The sequence below is a fragment of the Rhyacophila brunnea genome, unplaced genomic scaffold (genome assembly GCF_057557595.1).
Source record: "Rhyacophila brunnea isolate RB1 unplaced genomic scaffold, BYU_Rbru_1.0 scaffold_12, whole genome shotgun sequence".
In the NCBI taxonomy this organism is placed as follows: domain Eukaryota; kingdom Metazoa; phylum Arthropoda; class Insecta; order Trichoptera; family Rhyacophilidae; genus Rhyacophila; species Rhyacophila brunnea.
The window spans coordinates 4,506,861-4,533,997 of record NW_028232774.1 but is presented as its reverse complement, the minus strand read 5'-3'; the positions used below and the strand labels follow the sequence as shown (position 1 = coordinate 4,533,997).

General features: G+C 34.8%; 1 protein-coding gene across 1 annotated transcript in view; it reads right to left on the bottom strand.

Moving 5' to 3' along the window:
• Positions 1–27,137, bottom strand: part of LOC147077669 (inactive dipeptidyl peptidase 10) — a 285,528-nt gene that overhangs the window by 705 nt on the left and 257,686 nt on the right. Inside the window, exons 6-16 of the mRNA XM_085940067.1 lie at positions 25,597–25,814; positions 23,863–23,965; positions 19,766–19,887; positions 10,133–10,377; positions 8,481–8,664; positions 6,367–6,651; positions 5,337–5,572; positions 4,470–4,590; positions 3,352–3,425; positions 2,432–2,592; positions 490–701 (exon numbers count right to left, since the gene is read on the bottom strand). Coding sequence (XP_085796193.1) covers positions 490–701; positions 2,432–2,592; positions 3,352–3,425; positions 4,470–4,590; positions 5,337–5,572; positions 6,367–6,651; positions 8,481–8,664; positions 10,133–10,377; positions 19,766–19,887; positions 23,863–23,965; positions 25,597–25,814 — 1,961 coding nt within the window. The remainder of the gene's footprint in view (positions 1–489; positions 702–2,431; positions 2,593–3,351; positions 3,426–4,469; positions 4,591–5,336; positions 5,573–6,366; positions 6,652–8,480; positions 8,665–10,132; positions 10,378–19,765; positions 19,888–23,862; positions 23,966–25,596; positions 25,815–27,137) is intronic.

Below are 27,137 nucleotides of genomic sequence, written 5' to 3'. Positions count from 1 at the left end.
TTTCCTATTCCTCTTTCTCTCGATGAAATTTCTGCATTCATATAACAAATAATCACAAATTGTTTGAATTCCAACCTGCACTGATATTTCATTTGACGCCATTTTGAAATGATTTGAGTATTTCATTTTCGGTGACACGTGTAAAAAAACAGTGTGAAATTCCCTGCGGATGATCATCCGCAGTGACTCGTGTAAACGAGCCTTTACATAACATATATTATAATATGTGAATGTCCATAGGATAGTTATGTATATTAATATCTAAATAATATGTTTTATGTAATTTGTACATATTTTCCACGTTTTAAATGAACAATGCTTTGTGTTCATGAGATTCATAATTCTGTTCAATTGACATTGTATGTAAAACGTTTAAACAGTTTTAGAGCATTGACCCTACAAATTCTGTCTCCTATGATGTTCTGCTTATTTCAATGTCATGAAAAGTTTATAACATTAATAAAAAAAAACTTCTCCGTCTCCTCTCACCTGATGTCTAAATACGACTCCTTGCTTCACAAGCGATCTGGCCAATGCAAGAGAATGCTGTGCAGGTGCAGCAGTGTCAGCCAACGCCGTCGCAATGAGGACCGATCTGCCGGCCAAGTTTCCGGCTCTTCGAGACAAATCGGCCGATTCGTATCCTCTATAGTTTCCACTCGGCGAGCCGGATCCCAGGTATCGTTCCGTGAAGAAGGAATCTGGATTAGGAAGAGAATAATGTAAAAATCTTTCATTCACTCAATACTAATATTGATTTAGAGAAGCGCTGATGAGCAGGTACTAAAAGGCTAATAGTTTAAATATGTCATAATTAGTATGTCACCTCGTAGCATGGTGGATAATGCGCGGACTTGGGCGTAAACCCAAGAGATTCAGGTTCGATTCCTGCCGGGTGTCTTACTTTTCTCAAAAAGATTTTTTCTATTGGTTATAATATATTTTCTAAGAAGTGTTTTTCAAAATTATGTATGTTCAATAATTAGAATGGTACATTCTTAAAGCTTGTGAATTATTCGTTGAATAAAAGAAATAGTTAATTAACAATACTAATAAGTAAAATTGTTATTTTTATCTCATCATGATAAGTTGCGTGAAAGGCATACAGCATGCAAGACTCAAAATTAGCCCTGTCTACATTTGGGCATTTTGTCGTTTGCTAGATGAATCCATCGCAGTGCATGAGTAGCCTGCGCATTGCCTGCTTCAAGCCAGTTTAAAAATGGCCATTTTTCGTGATGAGAGTGTGGTGGACATTTTTTCAACATCATGTCAGTGTTGTCAATTGAATGACTCTGAGAAAAATGTGTAATAGTATATTATACTATAATTTTCTGCCAAGTAAGCAAACAATATGTACTATAATTTTCAAGGATTCAAAACGAAAAATGTTGTGTATACTATAGGTATTTGAATATACTATATTTTTTACATCTTTGTATTAAAATCAGCGTTATAAAACTATGACGACACTGCTTCCCGTGCAAAATTGAAAATTATTTGACCTACAAGTGTAGTGTATTTACTGGCAATTTAAACTATCGCGATAATAACTGTTTACAAGTAATTGTGCTGACTATCTAGCCAATCTCATTCTTCAAGCGTAAGCGAGACGCGTTGTTGACATTGTATGGTGCTATTTCACTGGTTGTGAAAATTGGTAAACGTCAAAATGCTCTGAGCGTTGTAGTTCATATTTTTGCAGACACTTTTGTTCTACTGCGCAGTCGCAGATATCGCACAAATTCCAACTCTCGCATGAAAATTCGGAAGCCGTTGAACTTTTTTGATCCATGCATGCAATCATGCAACTTACACGATAATACGTGTTTACACATGCATTTTCTTGTTATGGAAGCGATAATATGTACTATATTATGCAGTTAATCCATGCACGTTGTAAACGGGGTATTAAAATCAAAATCAAAAAAGCGCAAGATGAAGTGATCAGATGAAGACATAGCTAATGATATCCTCAGCAATGTTCCCCGTAATGTGTCCACACACATGTTTTCATCCCCCGCAGAGTCCTCACACAAAAATATTGTAAAAGAATGTTTCCTTTGCCAGATTTTAGTTTTGCTCGAATGCACGAAACAATCACATGCACAATCACTACCTACCTACTTCGAAAATTATCGTTGTTAGTGTTATTATTATATAAAATCACTGAAATTAATAAATAGCTTAAAATATAGAACAATTATGTGTGTGTTTGTGGGGGGGGTGTAAATTTTTCCGCACTGGGTGACACCAACCCTAGTTACGCCACTGCTCAGATACATTAATGATCCGCACACACAATAGAAAAATTAGAGGGAACGTTGATCTTCAGTGGTTTGGATAATGTCTGAATGCATCGCTATAAATATTTTTTTTATTGTAGGTAGGCAAGTACAGAATATACCCACAGATTAATATGATAACTTACTGTGATAAGCCCATGTGACGATTGGTGCAATTGCAACGGAGCATCTGGTGAGATTGAGCGAGTCCTGTGCAGTCATCATTCCGATGGCGTGCCCACCATATCCCCAGCCCCAAATACACACACGGCTTCCATCGATTATCTTCAAACTGTCTCGAAGATATCTGAAAAAGTCAATATATATTTTTTTAATTCACGTGACTTGGTCAGTAAGGTCTCCATCAAAGGGTAAATTGATAATGAAAAGAAATTACGAATGACGGGCTCTAGATTTTATGTTAGCATAGAAACAGACTTATTAAGTTTTATAGCATAACTATTCACAGCCTGCATGCGGAAAGAGGATGTCCCAGAGACATGGAAAAATGCCAGCATTGTCATTCTTCACAAAAAAGGTGACAAAGAAAACCTAGAAAATTATCGTCCAATAAGTCTACTGCCTATTCTCTATAAGACGTTCACAAAAATTCTCTCAAACCGTCTGCAAAATGTACTAGATGAGAATCAACTGAGAGAACAAGCCGGATTTAGAGGAGGATACAGCACTATGGACCATATCCAAGTCGTCAGTTAGAGATATATGTATATATAATGGATATTTTATTTCAACTGAAAATGTAGATATCTTTTCTGTTTTCCAAGATATCCTTACAAGGTGGAGCATTGGGCAACCACATGCTGTAATATAATAACTATATAGGTAGTAGGAATAGTTTGCTCCACCATGGATGAACGAAACAATAATAATAAAATAAAAATAATACAAAACTAAATAATAAAGCAACTTCTGGAACACCGACATTCTAAGTGGATCCAGTCCCGGTTTTGGTTCCAGAATAATTAAGCGGTTCTCAATGTTTTAGGATTTGATTCTGATTCACTATGGTTTAATGTAATGTAATAATATTGTTCACTAAACTTACGTTAAAACTGCTATTTGGTCTTCAACCTCCACTGTGCCCAAGCGGTGATATATTTCTTTCCTCAAATTGTCTCCCTGGAAAAGAAATTTAATAATTACAGATAAAAAGAACTTTTTATATACAACGTTTTTAAATTTTCTTGAATCATGTAAACTTGACTTGACTAGCTTAAACGATCAAAAATTTTGTACTTGATAGAAATAATACTGAAATGTCATTTTGACATGTCATATTGATTTCCATAGTAACCCACGTATATATTAATAATTTAGTTGCTAGGACCCCAGACCCCTAGCAACCAATAATGGTGTCGAAATAACTTTTCATACAAAACAGAATTAACTGAAAATGAATTCAATTCTACTTAAAGATGGTTAAAAGTAATAAAAAAATGCATTGGCATCGTGTTCTGATATATTCAAAAAGTTTCAAATGTCTAGCTAGTCGGGAAGTTAGTTAAAAATCGATTGCAAGATTTGTACCGGACAAAGAACCACCAGACAAATAAGAATACGGGCTAAGAAAAATGTTGTAAAAATCATGTTAAACCCTCTTCTGTAGAAACAGAGTCTAAATATTAGAAAGTGAAACTGAAAAATGGGTTACTGAGGCTAACCATTAGAGTGCTGAGATTTATTTGCTAGGGCTGCACTGAGAAAAAATTGCATTACTGTTAGATGTATAAATCAAGTATTTGCTACAATGAATGATTATTATTATTATTTAAAATATTTTAATGAACAATCACAAACAATGGCTAGTATATCATACATACAATATAACACAATGTCAAAATAGATCAGCATGTTTCAATGCTGCTACAGCATAGAACACTAATTATTATATAACAAAAATGTCATATAAACAGCTATATGTAGTACGTACAGGCCAAAATGTTGACATCAATCATAAAAATTGTTTATACATTGTCACCGAGCTTGAAATTTGGTTAACTCAAAACTAATCACACTTACAATTAATGATACCTTGGTGCATTGACAACATGTCTGATGAGTTCAACTTTGTATTGATCTAGAAATGCAGTTTATGGCGTATATAATAATATGTATATACTTAGTAAGTATTCTATTGATCGATTGTTTGAAAATAATTATTACCTGGAAGCCAGATCCTCGTCCGTCAATTTGAGCAACGATAAAGTTTTTGGTACTGGCAAGATACCACGCCCAGTCCACTTGGAATTTCTCGGAAACCAGCTGTGATCCTGGCGACGCATCACTGGAAAACATCAAAAATCTTTCAAACTTTAAATTATCATTTATTGAATAGGTAGATGCTGTCACCACTGTTACAGTCAGTGACGTCCCGTGGGGGTAGGCAGATTGAGCGTTGCTTGGGGGCCGCAGTTACTCGAAGGGCGGCGTATTATATATATAATAACGAAATTATCTTTCCATTAAAAAATTCAGCTTACTGGTTTTGTCAGGTTCGCGATGTCTAGTTTACTTCCGTTGCCCTTCGACGTCCTTCGTAACCAGAAACGACACGTGCAGATTTGCAAATAATGATTACAGTCTGATACTTTGTTAGTAATGTATTCATACAACACATTTCTTAGATATTGGACTCATGAAAGGATGATAAAAATACTGTATAAAAAAATGGGGCGGCATTTTATCTAGGGACGTCACTGGTTACAATGTATTAGTGCATGGATTTACCGGCAGCAATAGTGCGTATTTTAAACTATCGTGACAATAACTGTTTACACTGTGCTGACTGTCTCTCCAATCTAGTCTCTCCAAGAGTAAGTGAGACGTGATGTTGTCATTTTATAGTACTATTTGACAGGTAAGTAGTGAAAATCGGTTAACCTCAAAATGAGTATAAGTTCATTTTTTTGCCGGCAGATTCGCCACTATCTAAGCACGTGTCTAAAATCTGTTGGTAATTCTTAATATTCATATTGTTACAATAGTGCTTTTTGAGTGAACTTCGTGAAAATAATATTAAATTAATCTTACACTTGTAACACCAGCGGAAACGGCATCTCCTCGTACTCTCTCAACCCTGGCGGAAGATACAGCCTGACTTGTGCATGGTAACCGTCCTGGATCTCCACCTGGAACGTCTTCACCTGTGGAGAAGCCAATGCGGCCATTCTGTCCCTGAGCTGATCTCCAGAGTTGAGGATCGCTACTCGGAAGTTTGTGGTGGTCTCTGCGAGGTACACTGAAGGGGCTTCTGGTCCGAGGCATTCCTGGTAGATAAGAGTAATAATATGATAGATACTATCATACTGAGATGTATGGTACTTTACGGTGAATGGCAGAAAATTCGATTCGAAGGTAATTTGTTTTTACCGGTCTGACCAAACACATTTATTTCGGTACTAATTTAAAAATTTGACAAAGAACATTATATGGTGATTACATAGGCACGGTTATTGTATTGATTTTTAACTTATTGAAAGGGGCTCGATATTACAACACGCTCTCAAAAAAAAAATAAACATGTCAAAGTTACATTTTGAATAGGTAGGTATTTCATAAAAACTACGTAACACTTCATACTACAAGCAAATAAAACAACTATGAAGTCAATAGCATTAGATGGCTACCTATATACGTCGCATTTTGAGACGAATTTAAGCCGGAACTCACGTCTAAACTCGCTTCGTCTGTCGCACAGCCATAAATCAAACCTTCCAAGAACGTCGATCCGGGGTTGCAAATGATGACCTCGCAGATCTAGCCATCGACAGTCGCACGTAACCTTCGAAATGTACAGATATTTTGATGCGGCGATCGACGAGTCGGTATAGGAATGACCAATTCGTAGGTGTTTGTATGCGATTTTATTTTCAAACAGTCGCATTCGACAAATCTGCGGAGCTTCATTTGGCAACGTGTGTTTTGTGAATAACGATAACGTTACGTTGCAGGCGAGACGAGTTTTGATGTGACATCCGGCTAAGTGTTACATTCCTTTCTTTCAGACGATTTTACGTTATGACTAAATAAGTTCTACTTAAAAAAGAATAAGTTTATTTACCTGGACATAGTACCGATTACTGGCGCTGAAGATTACATTATTATAGAGGCAGTTGTTGGGCACACTCTCATTCAGATAGAAAACGCCGTTTCGATGTTTGCCGACGTTGAGGTGCGCGTAGGACTTCGCCGTTGTGTTGAGGTTGTGGGCTGTGACGTTCCTCGCGCCTACTCTGGCGGATGCCTCCGTCGTGTTCTGCGGGACTTCTTCGGATACCTCCGACGACGACACGCCCGCCTCGTCGGTGAAGCCGCTGTTGCCTTTCGAGGACTCTGTCGTGAAGAACTGGAAGAAGAACATAATTTATAGCTATCACGGTTACAATAAAACGAGCTAATTTATTATGTTGTATTAGTTGGCAATATTCTTCTTCGTAATAAACTTTCCTTTTCTTTCCGTAGGACTGTTGAAGAACCGTCAATTTTTAAATTTTGTTCAAGGCATGGATGTAATTTCATATTATTTCATTGATTACAGATCACGACACTTGAAAATGAGAAAAATTGACTATAAAGAGGCTATTAATAATATACAAAATTGAAATCAATCTGGAGGAAAATCAGAGTGATAAACAAACAGAGCCAATTAATTATTTAGTATTTTTTTTACCATGCACCTAGCTCCTAATAAGACATATGGGCCTACACAAAGTGGAGGTTTTGTATTAACAGATTTGGTTTTTACGAGAAATGGATGTTAGCCATTTGATCAACCTAGTAGGTCCATACTAAATTCTCCGCCGTATATAATATGGACCGATCAGGGACGGCACCAATTATTGGAGGAGAAGATATAATGCTGAGCTCTACGGGCTGTACGAAGATTGCAGCGCAGTTCAATCAATTAAGATTGGGAGACTACGATGGCTAGGCTGTGTGCACCGTATGAATGACAATAAACCGGCAAAGAGAGTGATGTCCAGCAATCCAATAGGGCATGGAAGAAGAGGTAGGCCAAAGATTCGCTGGTTGGATGGAGTTGCCGGTGACTGCCGTATTCTGTGGGTACCAAATTGGAAAGCGGCCACACTGGATAGGGACTGGTGGAGGGAGCTGTTGGAGGAGGCCAAGACCCACACCGGGTTGTCGCGCCCCTGATGATGATGATGAGTAGGTCCATACTCTCTCAAATTGAAAAATAATGTGTACCTACTTGCCAGACCCAGGATTCGGATCTGGGACCCACGACGTTATAGGTCGACGCTTAAGCCACGCGGCCATCGTGGTATGTAGTATAGTTGGTTAAATCCGTATGGTAAAACTATGTCATTAATACCCAACACACTATGTTAAACACTCTTAAAATTAGCTTGCACATAATAAATCATTTTACTTATGAGGTTCAGGAACTGCTAAAATATTGGATCTGATCATCTGGGAAAATGCATTGTTAGCATATTGACCCTGTGCTAAACAGACCTGAAAATGTAATAGATGTTTGGGTTGTCACCTTGTGGTCATCGAACTTATTTTCTCAACGTTTCGGCCTCTGCAACGAGCCAGAACCATCGAAAAAAGTAGGATGAAGAACTCGCGGTAACAACCCAAAAATCTATTACGATAACAAACACCCATGGAAGTCTCAAATATTATTACCCTGAAAAGGGTTGATAGCAGTGGCGTACGGTCCATAGATGCTGTGGATTCAGCTCATGCCTAAATTACTCCAAGACATACATACCTACATATTATAATAGAATAAATATCTAAAAAACGAATAAATAAATTCAAAAACGTACTAAATGCCTGGAACTGTTTCCTATGAGAGAAAATTTATTGTGGTGTGGTAAATTTACTGTGGTGATTTTTGATAGTATATTTTTTATACCCATTATTTTATTATAGCGTTGTTAAACTATACTTTCATTAGGAACTTACATTCATTTGTTTTAAAAATCTGCTTTCGGTTATTTAATAGAAATAGTGTATTTTAAAATTGGAATATCTGATATGACAAAAAATGCTATCGGTATCTCAAAATACAACTTGTAATTTAAGTGCGGTGGCTTCAATAAAGATACCGCACGCCACTGGTCGCTTTACATCAAGTTCTAATAGTTACGAGATGTGCATTTGCTAAATAATACCAATATTAAAAATATATTTGTTGCATACCTCAGCATCAGCTTCGAAATATTGAGAAGCATTGGATTCACCAGGACAGGTGAGGCATTGAGCTGACGCAGTGTCCACCCAAGCGCCCCCTGTAGGCTCCTGTGTTCCAACGTCCTGACTCCGTAGACGTACTCTGTGAAGATGGCGTTGGCCTGGCCGTCTTTCTGGCGCTGCTACAAAATAGCTGATGAAGAAAATATACTTAAGTACTATGTAATGTGTATATATAAATCTATATTAATTTATAGCAATGAAGACCTTTGAGAGTTTAAAGCACCCTTCTCAGCTTTAGCAACTGATTTAAAAATACTTTCACATGAAGTCGAGACACATTCAGGGCCCAATATAGTGTAATTTTACCTCTTCATAGAAAAACATGCAAGCCAGCTGAATTGTACAGATTTTTTTAAATCATGCATGCGTATATGATGGGCATACATAAATTTTTATTTTTAAGAAGCGTTATTCGCAATTTTTTTTCGACTTTATTAAAATGTATAGAATATAGGTCTTTACATCATTTTCTCGTCGAAAAAAGGCATATGATAGAAGTAAATAAATGAAACTGTGTGATACAATAATACTATAATACATATTCAACATACATAATTTGAAAACATATCATGCTAGAAACTAGAACAAAATACGCCACCCGACGGTACTTGACCCCGTAACCGCTGAATTCGCGCCATTGTGCTTTTCCAGTTAAGCTACGAGCATCCTACTTAATTACGAAGATTTTATCAAGTAGTTCTTATATGAAATGATTATCAAATTGCGTTAATAGTGTTGGCTGTCGGTTTTTGTACATTAAATCAATTATGTACATTATTATTGAATGTTACGTTCTCAAATCTTGTGAATTATTCATTGAATAAAATAAATGGTTTGTTAATAATAATTATATTCTGTTTTGTGACATAAAAATGGATTTATTTGTTGCCATGAATTTTTGGTGGTAACCGTAATAACTAAATATCATTAAAAACTCAATGTGTACTTGATGAAAAATGGCGGTAGGACTGATTCCAAGATTTGAGATAGGTACTGCTGTGTAAGAAACAGCGGGCTCACACGGTTACGTCATGTAAATTGTGCGTAAAACATTTCACCGTAGCACAGTTCACCGTGAGCTTTCTTATCGGAAAGAAATGATCGTATACTATACGGTCTCCAATTTTATTAGATTCAATATGAACATTTATTAAATTTTCATAGCTGATTTTGGCAAAATTCATGAATAATTAATTCAAGAATGAAAACCTAACCTAACAAATAATCCAGTATTATCGGCTATTTTCAAAATTTGTTTGCTGCTGGCTTCCTGTAAAGTGTAAACCGACAAGAACCGTGTTTTATTTAGACATGAATTTTATGTCAATACTATACGTCCCAAAGAGGTTGGACGGTCTTTAATATACAGCCATATATTTCCAATAAAACATTTAACGGTGAAGTTTGATACGGCGAGCTGCATACGTACAAGTTTCCGGATACGGGCTCACACATTTCGCAAATTGGTATTTTTGTAGGTCACCGTTATTTTTCATTCATGGACCAACGGTGAAGTGAAAAGTTTGGTAACACTGAGTGAAGACCTACGACGTATGAGACACATTTCAAGATACTAAAAAGATTTTCCTTTTACGTACACATATCCACTGTCCTCGTCCCAAGCGATCAGCTGCGTGATTTCGTATTTCCCGGCGGTTACCGCTTCGGCTCTGCCATTCCTCACGTGGGCGACGTGCGTGAATGAGCCAGCTCCTCCGTCTGCCACTGGACTCAGCGTCAGGAGGGCTAAACCATTCTTGGAGAAGAGGAACGGAGGAGCCTGGAGCCCTGGTCCACCGCCCAGGGTTGACCACATGCCTTCGCGAGCACGCTCTGTGTACACCTACGAACAGAATTATAACACACGTTATGTAAACGATGTAATATTAGATTCAATATTATTATATTTTTTATCAAAACTGATAAGGTTTAACAAAGTTAGATTCTTTGCTATAGTTTTTTTTTTAGAAAAAATGTTGGACTCAAGGCTTCAAGTAAGTGCGAGTGAGTAAGCATTCGGCATACTTATATCTAAGCACTATGCGTTAGAGCAGGGAGGGGGGGGGGGGGCAAACTTTATGGATGGAGGGCCAAATTCAAGAATTCAAAATGAGCGGCGGGCCGTAAGTAAAATACCATTTTTAGATATAGGTACACTATTTATTATCACGAAAAATAAACATTACAAAAAAATTAATGAGAAGAATGAAACTGTTGTACAATTTTTTTTGAATTCAGGTGTTAATTTTGTAGTTGATATTCTCAAAACTGCTTGTAAATGGGCATCGGAGATATTTGATCGTAAAGAATTTTTATTAAGGTTCATGATCGAAAATGTTTGTTCACATATATAGGTTGATCCAAAAATAACGAACATTTTTCTTGAATAATCTTTAAGTTGGTCGAATTTGTCTGAATTAAGGGCATTGTAAAATTTGGAGATTTCTTCACGACGCGACGATACAATTCTCTTAAATCAGTGTCACACTGCAGATCAATAATCTCAAGTTGTAGCTCTGTCGGTACACTATCAATATATATTGAAAATGGATCGCGTCCTATTGCTAAACAAATTGTAATCTATGTCAATATTTTTTTTTTAAATTATAAAAAAATATTCGTAATCAGAAGTACAATTAATGATGGCGGGCCGCAAAAAAATACCCGGCGGGCCACAGTTTGACCCCCTCTGCGTTAGAGTAAGATAGAATTTCTACGGCAGAATTAAATATTTTCTGAAAACGTCGCAGGTAAATATGGATTTGTCTGATTACATTCATTTAAAAACTGCGAGCACGTGTTGCTGAAATTTATTGTTTTTGTGTTAAATATAAAGTTAGTGGTAATTATTTGGTTATTTTAGTAGAACATATGGTTAACTATGTTGTGTTTAAATTTGGTGGCCGTACTAAGAAGCAGCACGATGGTATAACGTTTCATAGTTAAGTTGATAATAATACAATCGAGGTTATACGGTGCGTTATACGCAAAAACACGGTTTCATTTTGCCGAACAATAGGCGCTGTCTATAATATCATTACTCTGAGGTTGGACTGGCTTGGATTCAAACTCACGCCTTTCACTTTCCGAATGAGTGCTCTCGCCTTTAAATTATCGATCCGTCTATAGTTAATGTGAAATATTTTTTATAATTACGTTTTAACTGAGCTACATTACATTTCACAAATCAGGAGGCAATCAGCTTTGTGATCACTTTTAAGATAAATGATATTACTAATATAATAATATTAACCGTTGTTAGGCGCTAACCATTGATTTTAATATGAAAAATTAAATGCTTTTTTTTTTTTTTTTTTTGAAAAACCTAAGATTCTATAAAACAAGAGAAAAGTCGTCGATTCAAGCCCCTCTGTTTTCAAAGTCTGAGTACAAAATAATGTTTGCTCCGGGCTTTATCACCCACAATAGGCGTGCGGCTTAAGCGTTGGCCTATAACATCGTGGGTCTCAGGTTCGAATCCTGGGTCTGGCAAGTACACATACTGTTTTTCAATTTGTGTATGAGTCAGAGTATAGAGCTAAATATGTTTATACAAACCTCCACTCTGTGGAGAGCCATATGATTTTATTAGGATCGGACATGGTCAAAGAAGAAGGTAATACGGCAACCTGCATAGGTATATACAATTCACATGTAACCAATATAGATGTCATCAGAATAGGGATGCAAGGAGACAGCAGAAAAGCTGAAAATCTATGTAATTACCAAAAACAAATACTGCAAGTGATTGTTGTGGGTCAAAATACTGAAATGAAGACACCGACTCTTGATATTATATAAAACCATAATAAGGCCAGTGCTAATTTGCAGTTTTTCAACAAACGCCTATCGGCGAACATCTATTTCTCGTAAAAATCAAAATCTGAAACCTCCACTCTCTACAGGGCCCTTAAGCGGTGTCCACATTGGCAATAAGTTGCTAGGAACCTCACTAAATTTCGATTGAAATAATTTATGGTTATATAAAGTATGATAATCATCGTGAAATTGAATGAGGTTACCAGTAACTTGTTGCCAATGTGGACACGGCAATATTATGATCTTATTAGGATAGCACATGGTCGGGAAAAAAACTTACTTAAGGCCCCAAAAACTCCAATTTATTGAAACGTAATTTTAATTTTTTTTATTTTGTTAACCGTCAATTCATGGTGGAACTGCGTTGTATTGTTGTTTTTATTAAATAAGAACAACAATACGTAATTTTAACTCTTCCTTTATAGTTCACGAAATGACAATTCATCAAAATCTAATATGTTTTATATTCCAAGCTTTATTGACATTAAAGCAAGACAAATTAATCGATGTTGGCCAATATTGTTGTGTAATTAATTTATAATTTGTGACAATGTGGAAAATGACCTTTCGCTTTGGCATTTTGTTGACGATACAGGGTACTAAGAGAAATTCTGTAGGAATTCGAACGTTTGAAAATGTACTTAAAATTAGGAAAATTGTAAATTTGACTTTTTAATAGTATTTTTCAATTTATTTTACTCTACCAATTCAGGGGCCTTTAGTTATAGCCCTTTTAGCCCTATGCTAAACCTGGCCCCGCCCACATAGCTATCAAATAATAAACCGACATGGATAGTTAAATTAAATTTATATAATCATTTAGTAATCTACAATTTCTTTTATTTTGTTAACTGTCAATTCATGGTGGAACTGCATTGTATTGTTGTTTTTATTTAATAAAACGCAATTTTTTTGTAGTAGCTACTTATTCCACTTTTTAGTTGAAAATGTCCCTCTGAGGCGGACGAAACCGGTCCTAATCTCTTGATTAAAAGTGGAATAAGTACTACAAAAAAATTGCGTTTTATTAAATAAAAACAATAATCTACAATTAATAGATTTTATAATCTAAAAAAAATAAATCGGTGTGTGTACTTGTACGCGTGTTATATTTCTTTGGCGTAACAAAACAAAATCAAAACTTGTGAAAACCTAGATTCTTCGACTAGCTCTTAATTATTTTGTTAAATTACACACTCAAGAAAAAGGGCCACTTATTAGAGTGCCGTTGGTTTATTTCTATACACTTTAACTTATATTACACTAAATTATATAATTATTTCTCGTTGTTTTTATTTTTAAAGTAACAACTGTCACTCTGACATTTAATCGTTTTTACGTAAGGAATTGCAAATGGCCGACAATAATAAATTCGTTTTCTAGGCAACGGAACAAGTCTACTATCAAACTTGCATCTGTATACAGCTGACTGATTCGCAGCTAACTTCATACTGTCGCGCACTTTCGTAACTATCAATTTCACTCTCTACTAAACGCCCCAAAATAAACATAATAGCGCCTGTACACATGCATGGAATTACTGTCGGCAATTGTGCTTATTTTAAACTGTCTTGACAATAACAGTTTACACGTAAAAGTGCTGACTGTCTCTCCAATCTCATTCTTCAAGAGTAAGCGAGACGCGAGGTTGTCATTTTATACTACTATCTGACAGGTCGTATTGAAAATCGGAGCTCAAAATGAGTAGTTCGTTTTTTTACCGGCATGTTCGCCCCTATCGCTCTACTGCGCAGGCGCAGATCGAGAATAATCTTACTTGCGCGCAATAAATCATCACAATTTGGAATCTTCCAATCTTGTTTGATTTATGCACGCAATCTTCCAACTGCAGGATAATACGTGTTTCCCTTACATTTTCTTACTGTGCACAGTACATCCATGCAACGAGGTATAACTTCAAAAACAGCACCCGCTTCAAACAATGGATCTAATAATATCTTGTGTTTGTAAATAACATTTCTAAAACCGCTTGATTAATTTTCCCATTCTATCAGTTCACCTGTCAGATTTAAAATTATTATAATTACAAGTCGGGATGACTTCCCATCCAATTAGACAAAGTGAGGTAGAGAGTTTAATATTAATTATTATTAAAGGTAGGTGCAGCATGAAACAAAAGCAGGGTAGGTCTCGTAGCGCCGTGAAAATCCGTCAAAGCCTATCCCAATAAATTTGCGCGTCGGATTAAGTGATTACCGGATATGCTCACCGCTTGTGAATCCAAAATATATACAGTGGCGTAGAATTAAAAAAACGAACATAAGAACATTATTCGTTTTGCATCCTTCGCGGACCTCGTTCGTGGGGGACGAGGCAGGGGTGTTTAGGAGATGACCAGGATGTCGTCAGGAGGAGAGATGAGAAGTCAAGATTTGGTGGTTGTTCCGATGGATGTTGGAACGCGTTTTATTGGCGGCGTAACAGTCGGTACAATCGTATGTTACAGAAGTTATGTTACAATACTTATGAGAATGCTCCGAGGTCCGAATCTCGGTACAATGATATGTTGTGCGGGACGATACGGAGATTGAGATTTTAACAGACCGAGACATTTCCTATGAATTATTATTCGGTATTTATACAATCAAAATAATATTCTTTTTATTGAAATAATCGAGTCAGCTCCTTACCGAGTTTGTTATAATTTGACACTACGAAAAATAGATATTTAAATTGTAATTTTATATCACTTTAACTCTAGTCGTCGAAACAGAAACATCAATTATAAATGAACATAACAGTAAATACATACTGTGTGCGTAAAATTAACCGGAACTTTGCAGGTCGCTGTCCCTTCCGGTTCATACGACGCCACTGGATAATCTAATTTATATGCCTATATATTACCTACAGTGAAATCGAATAACGGTAACTTAATATGTACTATATTAGGTACCTACCCAACTATATCTAGAATTCATTATATCACGCCAACCGTATCTATAAATAAATTCATTATTTAATACCTGTCTATGTCTTGTTAAAAAAACCGATTTGGCTTTATATACACAATTGAAAATAAATAATTACAAGATAAAAAGAACATTTTAAATACCACGTTTTTAAATTTTCTGTTGAATCATATAAACTTGACAATTATATGTATTAATAATTTAGGACAAATAAGGCAATTGTCAACAAATCATTTTTTTGCTATTTTGCAACAAACAAACAAATATAAAATACTGAAATGTCATTTTGATTTCCATAGTAACGCACGTATATATTAATAATTTAGTTGCTAGGACCACCCCCTTAGCAACCAATAATAGTGGATTGGATTAAGGATTTCTTCCGAAATAACTTTTCATACAAAACAGAATTAACTGAAAAAGAATTCAATTCTAATTAAAGATGGTTAAAAATATTAAAAGAATGCATTGGCATCGTGTTCTGATATATTCTAAAATTTTCAAATGTCTAGCTAGTCGGGAAGTTAGTTAAAAATCGATTGCAAGATTCGTACTGGACAAACAACCACCGGACAAACAAGAATACGAGCTAATAAAAACGTTGTGAAAAAATATACAATACTGAACAGTGACGATACATAATTTGAAAACGCTACTGAGAAATATATAACCAATAGAAAAAATCAGCAGGAATCGAACCTGCGTCTCTCGGGATTCGCGCCCATGCGCATTGACCGCAATGCTATAGGCATCTTATCTAATTATGACGAATTTTAACTAATGCTTCTTACAATACTTTCCGAAGCGCTTTCTAAATTGTGTTACGATTTGCAATCGGCTTTGTATTTTAAATGAAAGTAGGTATTAATTAGGTACCTTATTTTAAATCAAAGTAGGTATTCATTACCTTAAGTACGGGTCTAGGACGATTCGGCGTCTTCGGAAAAAAAATCGTTAAAAGTAATATTTACTACTCACTATTATTGGTTGCTAAGTGTGTCCTAGCAACTAAATTATTAATATATACGTGTGTTCCTATGGAAATCAATATGAAATGTCAAAATGACATTTCAGTATTCTATAATATTTATTCAGTATTTCTATCAAGTAGAAATGAAGTATTTATTAATACAAAGAATTGTCAAGTTTATTATGATTCAAAAGAAAATTTAAAAACGTGGTATATAAAATGTTCTTTTTATCTTGTAATTATTGTAGTCTTAAGTTGGCAAAACTGATTAAGTGAAGTTGGTAAGGTAGGTATTAGGTTCAAAATAATAGTATAATAATATATAAGTAGGTATATAAGCACTTATTATTATGTACAAGTCTGGTTAACTCTACGATTTACTCGTTCCTAACGTACGCCAGTAAATGCAAGCCATGATTGATTAGTTAACTCAATAGCTAACTAAGAGGGAATCCATATATTCCGCTTTCTGCCAGAATCATACAGCTATATACATCAGGCTTTTCTGGCTTTGACATGTTACATGTAGAGACATTTTTTACACACATTAGGAGCTTGATTGATCGATGCTTTGGTGACATTGGTTGTTTATAATATGCATCCGTAGATACACGAAAATTATATTTAGTACATATTTGATTTAAAAAGTAATAACCGTATAACATAGTATTTATCTTTTTCTTCTTTGGCCATATCCGCTCCTTAATTGGAGCATATGGACACCACGCGGCGCCTCCAAGAATCCCTGTCGCTCGCCAGTCTTGCTCGTTCCAGGTCAAACCAGCATCCCGTAGCTCCGCCGTATACACTCTGTAGATAGTATTTAGCGGTCTTCGAGGACGCCGGAATCCGGTCGGCTTGAAGAACAGGCAAGCCAGGTTGAGGTTCTCTTCTGGCATCCGCAGCACGTGGCCAAGCCAGGTCCAACGTCGCCTCTTCACTTTCAGCGTGATGAGAGGCTGCTTGGTGCGTTCTCTTATCTCCTCGTTGCTCCTAAAGTCACACCCAGTATTCGTCGCAAACATCTGTTTTCGAAGCTCAGTATACGGTTGCTCTGAGCCTTCTTAAGGTGCCATGATTCGCTACCGTAAAGCAGCACCGTTAGAATGCAAGCGTCGAATAGGCGGCATTTAGCTTTGACCGAGTACAATCGTGAGTCCCAGACATTCGGCATTGAGTTTAATGTTGCTCCAGCCATTCCCATTCGGATAGCGAGCTCTTTCTGCAAAATGCCATCTCCCGTGATGTGTACCCCCAGGTACTTGAAGCTGTCGACGCTCTCGATGTTTTGTCCGTCGCTAATCAGAGGGAAATCTGGATCAGGACATGTGCTATTACACAAGACGTTGGTTTTCTTCGCGTTGATTTTTAAACCAATGTGAGAGGAGTTGTTATGCAACCTATCGATTGTCTCTTGTATTAATAAAACGTATAAATTATAATTATGGAGTAGGTGTGATAGGGTATCGTATCCCCTTTGCACCTTGCTGAACTTCTTGATCAGAAGGTTGCGTAGTTTTCTTAAGTCGGGTGTCACCACTATTGGGAGTCATCGCTGTGGGAGCCACGGTGTGGTGGTGAAGGGGTCGTCAGCTGAAGTCGAGATTTGGTGGTTGCTCAGATGGATGGAGGAGCGAGTTTTATTTGCAGCGTAAACAGTCGGTACAATAGTATGTTACAGTAGTTATGTTACAATACTTATGATAATGTTCCGAGGTCCGAATCTCGGTACAATGAGATGTTGTGCTGGACCAGTGTTGCCATATTTTTCTATGCTGATTATAGTACAAAGGCGTAAAAAATATAGTATTTCTAAAAAAATATATAGTACAGGAACATTTTTCGTCTTGAATCCTTTAAAATCATAGTATTTTGGTATATTTGGCGTAAAATTATAGTATTTTACATTTTTCGCGAAATTAAAATTATAGTATTGTACTATAATTATAGTACGGTTGGCATCACTGTGCTGGACGATATTTAGATTGAGATAGTAGCGGACCAGGTACTTAGATTTGAGTGAAATTTCCGATTCAAAATAATATTCTTTTTATTGAAATAATCGAGTCAGCGTTTGCGTCAATGGATGACTGACTAAGTAAAAAATGGATATGCAGAATTTATTATTGCGGTCAGCTCCTTACCGAGTATGCTATAATTTGACACTATGGAAAATAGATAAGTATTTAATTTGTAATTCTATAACAGCTCTATAAATATAGGTATATACTATATTATAATATTTTGTTTTATGTTTTAATAGTGTAGGATGCCAAACCGATAGAATCTCAATAATAGTAAAACAAATGCTCCCATATACTAGTGGTATCTAAAACGTACTAATGGTCATGTGGGTCTATTCTATAATTATCGACTGCTGAAGTGATAGCGTGATATATATTATCAAACTTAGGGTTAGTTTATATCAAAGTATTAGCACCTATTGTAACAATTACAATAAGGTGGTTGTAATTGTTGCAATAAGTGCTATATTTTAACAGCAGCAAGAAAGGTGCTGTTAAAATAAATGCTAATACTTGGATACTTTCCTACCCTAGATAGCGGCCGAAAGCAGTCTTTTGTATAGAATAGATGCGCAGGTGCTCAATTGCTAGACTCAAAGTACGGAGTGACTGCGACGAGAAGCTATGAGTTAAGGGCCCACGTGCCCAACGAAGGTCAAAATGGAGGTTTTATGGTATTATAAAAGCATTAGCCTGAACATTACTTAAACGTTGTAGATAATCTATTTATATAATTTTGAAACCTTATTATCCTTTATATTTATTTTAAACATTTGATGACTGCATAAAGTATTTTTATTACGTAAAATAGAATTCTTTTAAACTTATCGATCTAATGTTTTAGAATATAGTCATATTTTAGTACATCCATGTTCAGTGGTGTTAAGATTTTTTAGGTTTATGAATTTTTAAACGCATTTATAAAACCATTAGTAAAATTTATGTTGACATTATTATAGTGAAATATTTACGATAAAAAAATATATTTATAATCTCTCTGATCACAAATTTGACAAGAATTGGGCATTTTATTATTCAAAAAATAGACAAGATTACTACATTTGAAGATAATTCTAAAGACATTGATTATAAGCTATGTCTTTGACCATTTAAATGTGATAGTGTCCTACAAATAATGATTGTTTTATAATAATTATTGACCTAAGAATAAGGTAGTATTTTTTTAAAATACGCCATTTCTATTGGTATTTCCCAGTGGTAAGGCTACAACATACGGCTTTAGATTTAGATTATTATGAATATTTTTTCGAAGTGGACCCTTCCCATACCATTTTTCAATGTGCGCGTTTGATTCAAGGTGGCTAAAATGCTTAATTCAATCCAGCCATTCAATGAAAAATCCCAGCGGCTGTCATTATGTATTTACATGTGCATAAAAAAGACCACAGGGCGCCAAAATCCCGCTGGCTCGACGAACTCATGGAATTCGATTTATGAAATATTTAAACAGAGAGTTATACTTACATCTTGGCAGTTAAATTGGGCTCCTTTGCAAACGGTGATGATGGAGATATTCTGAGGCCTGTTCAGGAACATCATCGCCACCTGCCGATCGGAGATCCAAGCCACATACGTAATGTAACTGTCTGAAAGGATCAGATAGGAACATATTATTGGTTATGGACATTCATTGATTGAAATCGATTGAGAAGACAACATTTAATATTACGATAATTATTAGTTTGACTCTAAATCAAATAAAATTACATTTTTACAACGTTTTTCTTTGCTCGTATTCTTGTTTGTCCGGTGGTTGTTTGTCCAGTACAAATCTTGCAATCGATTTTTAACTAACTTCCCGACTAGCTAGACATTTGAATTTTTTTGAATAATTCAGAACACGATGCCAATGCGTTCTTTTAATACTTTTAGCCATCTTCAAGCAGAATTGCATTAATTTTTTGTTAATTCTTTTTTGTATGGAAAGTTATTTCAGAAAAATCCGCAAAAAGTAAAAGACTATTATTGGTTGCTAAGGGGGTGATCCTAGCAACTAAATTATCAATATATACGTGTGTTACTATGGAAATCAAAATGAAATGTCAAAATGACATTTCAGTATTCTATATTTGTTTGTTTTTTATTTACTTCATATCAAGTACAAGTTTGAGCATATTGACCATAATAATTCAACAGAAAATTTTAAAAAGTTGTTTATTAAAAGTTCTTTTCATCTTGTAATTATTATATTACCACTTATTTTTGTATGTAATAATCATGATAGCCGCGCAGCTTAAGCGTCGGTCTACAGCGTCGTGGGTCCCAGGTTCGAATCCTGGGTCTGACAATTACACAATATTGTTTTTCGATTTGTGTATGAGTCAGAGTATGGACCTAATTGGTTGATCAAGTGGTTGACATCCATTTCTCGTAAAAACTTAATCTGTTAATACAAACCTCCACTCTGTGGAAGTCCATATGATCTTATTAGGATCGGACATGGTAAAAAAAAATCAGTAATTGGCAGTAATGGATCAGTACTAGAGTCTCCGTCTCTGAAGCTGTAAAGGCCGGTACGGACTGGGCGAGTGATATAGTAGAGTGGCGAGTGATTTAGTGAATTAGTAACTGAAAAGTGTCCGAACACAGTTCATTAGTGAGTGACGCGTCAAAATGAACAGAGCGACGGATATTTCAAAACGGACACCATTCGCGCGACACGAGAGTGCTGCCGTCTGTCGTAACTTCAAAAATAATTCAAATGACACTATGCAAAAACGGCGTTGTTGAATTAAATCGATTTATGCTCCAAATTCCTATTGATGAATACTAATTTACATAGGATACCTACCTATTATATTTTTGTGGTTGCATAAATTTTTGTATACTTACCTATGTTTTTTTGTAGTTTGTTTGGGTAATAAATAGGTACTTTATGCACAATATTAAAACCACACCAGACATCTATCGAACCGCCAAAGAAATGTCTTACACATTCCCAAATGTAGAAATGTTTTTTTAACAATCCCCTTATCTAATGCATCAGGTGAAAGATCGTTTCTGTTTTAAAGCGTGCAAAAAATTATTTGAGAAGTACTATGTGAGAAAAAGATTTAATTTTGTATATAGAGCAAGAACTTTTAAACCGAATTGACACTGCCAAAATAATTGACGAATTTGCAAGACGAAAATTTATTTAAAACATGTTTTTTTTTATTTTATTTCTATTACCTTTGTTATATTTTATGTTAAAAGATTAATGAGTGTTTCTACGTATAAAACTTTTTTTCTAACTTGAATTTGGGGCCCCGAAATTTTTACCGCTCAGGGCCTCCGCTTGACTTGATCCGCCCCTGATTGTATGCTCCATTGTCCTTACTGACTATAAAATACAATTATGTTTGTATTTTAATAATTATAAAATTATAATTATTAATTATAATTATTCTAATGAACACTAGGATAATGTGTACCTACCTACCTACGTCTTTACCTACTTTCAATAACAACAAGTTTTCTGTGAAATATTTCCAATATTTATCAAAGTTTTAATCAACAAATTATCCACATTACCTACCGACATGACATAATATTCTTCATACTGAGTGTACAATGTACCTAAACGGAATAATAAATGAATATAACAATTATATAATATAATAATATAATATATATAATAATTAAAAGATAATGTGTACCTATTTATCTATCCTCAATAACAACAAGTTTTCTGTGAAATATCGCCATTTATCTACGGATCTATCAACACACGTTCGCGACTTTTTGTCGCATTGAAGTATAGTAATATAAGTTATATTTTTTCGAGTAGTAATCTTTGTTTCAACGCTGTGCCATTCCTACGGCAGGCGACAACTAATGCACTCGCCTGTTCATACCTGTTTTGTGGCTTGTTTAGTATATAGTGAGAGGTGGTGGGGATCGCTACTCGCCCAAAATAATAGAATAAAATGGATCGGATTGACTGACCATTTTACTAAACTACTCGACTAAATTTGTCTGTTCAGACACGGTTTTTTACCAAATCACTCGCTACTTCACTAAATCACTGGCACAGTCCGAACAAGGCATAAGTGCCGATACAAATCCTGTGGTTGGCAAAAATCACATGTTGCTTTTTTGTCTCTTATATTCAGGCAATACTAGGGTCACGGATTCGATCCCACTACTGGATAAAAAAAATGGATGTTGTTTTTTAAATAGGTATGTCTGATTCATTGAATTGTGAGAATGGCTAAAAAGTATGTTAATGTACCTACCTCGTGGAGGCTCATCTACTTCGCATATGAGAGAATATCCTGAATATCTATTTTTTTTATTAAACTTACATTTACAGCAAAAGAAGAATGGATTGGGCAAATGGCTAACAAAAAATCCTCGTATAAGTTACTGAAAACCGAAAAAGTCTTCTTGTGTGAATATGTAGGTAGTCAAGAATTCAGACAATAATTCAAGTGATTCTAGCGATATAAAAAACGTTTGTATTTTAAGTCCAAACACCATTGGGGCACTACAAAAATAATAGTATTTTCTTTGAATTTTTGGCATAAACGTGTATTTTAAAATGGACGACAATACTATATGCGGACCGGCGATTGAGAAACACTGATTTATAATATGTGATTTTTTTTTATTTAATTATGTATACGTATACATTACTTAGTATTAATATAATATTATGTTCACACAGAGATTTTGGTTAGTAGTTTATTTTAAAGATAGGAAGTAAATTTATATCGCAATAAGTATATATTATAATATATATAATATATATTATACTATGTATATATTCATTACATTAAGAGAAGGGTCGGACTTACCAAACGCTCCGTGTATTATTATTTATTTTTCAATTTACTTTCAGCACACAAAACACAAATAGAAATATCTAATGCATATTTGATTATTTATTTATTATCTAATGAACATTTTTTGTTATATTATAATTATATTGTATTCTGTATTATTTTTAGCACTACAACATGCCACGGAGTCCAATGATAGTAGTGTAGGAATTAGAAATAGAGAGCATCAGTTGTTTATTCTCCCAAGGTGCAGAGCCAACCTGCCACTGGTAATGCCAATGGGAGGGCGATAACTATGTTCAACCAAATTGCTTCGGGTGTTGATATATTCCACTTGCGTGAGGGTGAGTTTAGGTGGACGCCATTTTATAAATTAATAAAATAGGGTCTCCTTAGCAAACTCGGTGTACTTCTTTGAACTATCTCTATTAGGTATATTCTATAGATGTATAATTGTATTTTCACTGCTTTTGTATGTTAATATTATGATATTTTCATTTTTAACTTTAAATTAAACTTATAATTTGTAATGTCTACAATATGTTAAAAAATAAATTGAAATCTAAATGAAACAATCATAAACACCCAGGTTTTGAGAAAATTACCTCATCGGGAATTCCAAGATTCCAGAATTCCAGATTTCCCGGATGAAAAGCTAGCGCCTTGCGCACTGAACTATGAGGACCGATGTCGAGCTTGAGTAATAGCATTTGAGATGGGTCTTGGTGTAATTATCTCTTAAGTGATTTATTATAATAATAATTATACAATACTAAAGCAAATTTCAAGTTTCGTTACCTGGCTCCACATTAGCGCTGGGTTGGACTGCGTGAGGAAATAAAAATTTTGGAGTTCTCAAATTCACAGTGAAAATCGTCACCTCAGGATTTTCAGTATTTGCCTAGAAAAAACAAAAAAAAAATCGATTTATCACACATGTGGTTGAATCCACGTAAACGGGGAACACCGGAAAATTCTGGATTAGTTTAGGGTGGGGCGTAAGCCTGAATAATCCCTAAACTTTGTATGATAGATATATGTGTCAGTTTGGTATTCTACCTTTTCTTGTTGTATGGTATTATATTATATTACCCACAATCGGCATACAAAATAAAAATAGTGTACCATAAAAATGTATATTTATGAAATACAAAAATATTTTGTTTGTTTGATCCTTCCAATTTTGAATTTTACTACATATTAACATATAGTTCGCATGGATTTTAGTTTAGTGTCCTTTTGTTTGGCTTTAGTTGTGTCAGAAATATTTTTAATTTTATATATAGGATATTGTATGCCTAGATTAAACAGTTATTTGGCTATCGAAGATATCTTGACTTTGGGTAATCCTATGTAATGGGGCTCCTAGCGTTTCGCGTTTATCCCCTTCATCTGTGGGTTCAGGTCTTTGGTGTAGGTTTGAAAGAGTTTACTGTGTGCGATTTTACTCCGGCTCTTGACGAGGGCCGGTTGAGGGATTTCCCTCTAAAATTTCATGTCGTGTTGTTGCAAGGTAGATGGTAAGTTTTCAAGCCCTCAAGCTCCCCAAGCTACCCCATTCCCCCCCAGAGGAGGAAGAAAAAGGAGAGGATAGGAAGCTCCTCAGCATCGAAGATATCAACCAAGCTACCTCTTTATGTATTCCAAATAATATAATAAATATTAAACATTAATAAAGTAATATAATATTCCAATAACAATGTAAGAAATATGTTAGTTTAATATTAAAAATATAGTAGGCATCATAAGTACGTGGAGTCAGTAATTGGAGGTAGGCTTTAAGATTCGCAAAAATATAGTGCATACTAAACTTTTTCAGTCATATGTATCGATTTTAATTGAAATAAGACTACAATTTACAGATAGTGTTGGTTAGTTTTTAAAATTCAATTCAACCCTGCTAAAACCAAGCCATAAAAAATATAGTCAAAAAATACTCGTATATCTATAAAATATCTAAAATTATGCAATTAAATCATACATAACTTTGGATATTTTATAGATAGAATAATATTTTATATCTATTATAGTTTGGTTGAGACAGGATTTAATGAACTTAAAAAAATTAAACACAATAATTGTGTAATCTGTATTCTTAATTCAAGGAAAATAAATAAGTATGCATAAACAGTGTGTAAAATTGTGTCGTATCGCCAAAGTATACCAAAACTATTATGGTTTGGCATAGGTAGGGTTTAATCGATTTTTAAAAAATCACCATCTACTAGTTTCAATTGTTGTAATTAGATAGGAGGCTTGCAGCATACTTAGTTAATGCACAGTTGGTGCAATACCAGTGGTTAAACGGGTTCAAACCCGTTGAGCATCGTATTTTTTTTCAAAGTTATGCATGTTCAATATATGTAATGTTACATTCTTAAAATCTTGTGAATTATTCGTTAAATAAAATAAATGGTTTATTAAAAATAATTGACACAAATTTGGCATATGACACATAATTGCTAAAAACTCCTGCTTTATATTAATTGGGAGTTCCATAAAATTGTTCAGTATTGTCTTATTTAAACCTGCCTTGGGATATCTGACGCTCTTAATCTGAGGATATCTCAACGGATCCTGTGCTGCACTTCCATACCAGGCCCACTTGTGCTCGCCAACCCTCGTGTCATTGTACGTGGCGAACATGAGAAATTGCGAGTCAGAGCTGAACCAAAGGGCGTGGTCAGTGTGCATGATCTCAGTCTCGTAGAGAAAGTCTGGTACTCCATTGAAGATAATTCCTGGTACTCCTGAAAAAAATCGAAATATACTTGTTAATATTATTTTATATCAGGTTACGAAATGACGTGTTAAATACTGTGGAAATTTTTGCGTATTTCTTTGCAGAAATAATTATTGAAAATGTTCAAATACTGTATAAGTATTATTAATGTATATATTTACACACAGATTTTTGACGTACTTAGTAATGTTTTTGATAAAGTATTTTACTTTGATTATAATTCGAAATTCGAATAGCAAAATACCTGTTATGTTAAATTGAAATAAGTTATTTAAAAATAACCATCGCTAAATAAATTAAATACTTTGCCAATTTGTAGGTAGTATGAAAAGAAAATTTGCCACCATGAGTACATTTGACACTTCGGTAATATTATTTAATTGAAAAATACTGTAAAATGTGTGCGAAGTTGTTTATAAAGTAGATGAGGAGATCTATGCCTTCAATGGATCCCATCGCACATGGGTATTGAGGGACAATGAAAGGGCGGATGATCTGGAAAAGGAAGCTGGCCATTCAGGGGTGCCATATCAGTGGATACCAGAAAACCTGGACTGGAATGAGGCTATAAAGAAAATGTGCCAAGGCATGTGGATAGATTTTCACCATAGGGCATCATTTATTAGAAAAGGGAAAATGGAGTAAGTCTATTCTACCACCACCACGGTTGGTGCCTTGGTTTGTAGAGTCTCATTTGAAGAGGAATGAGCGTAAGCTAATATTGAGGCTAAGATTAGGTAGAAATACCGGTTTTAAAAATCCAAAATACCGGAATTTTCGGTATTAAGAAATCACACTCGTTTACGTTTTTGAAAATGAATTATAAGTTATGTGCTGCTAAAATGCAAATATGTTGAGTGAATCCAACAGAGGTGAAAAAATAATAAAACAAATTTCATCAAATATATTTATATAAATACCTAATTGTCGCGATGAATTATCATAATATTATTTCGAAATAAAAAAAATCCGTGACAAAATGTTTAATTATTCTATAATTATTATTGATGACTGTACAAGCGTTGAATTTAAGAAGATTTTCTTGTAGCCGGACTTATTTGCACTTAATGAACTTTTGAGGGCTTTAGTTAAAATTATCAATATATTCAAATTATTTGTTGAAAATCACTAGTTCTACAATTATGATCAATACATATTTTTAAATGTCAACATAATAAATGTAGGTATGTAGATTTTTGCTATAAAATAATATTTTAAAAAGATTTTAATAGCTATATTTATTGATAAGCACCTAATTCAGTTTTTTTAATGTTTAAGAAATACCGGTATTCAATAAAAAAAACCAAAAAACTGGTATTTACCGAAAAAA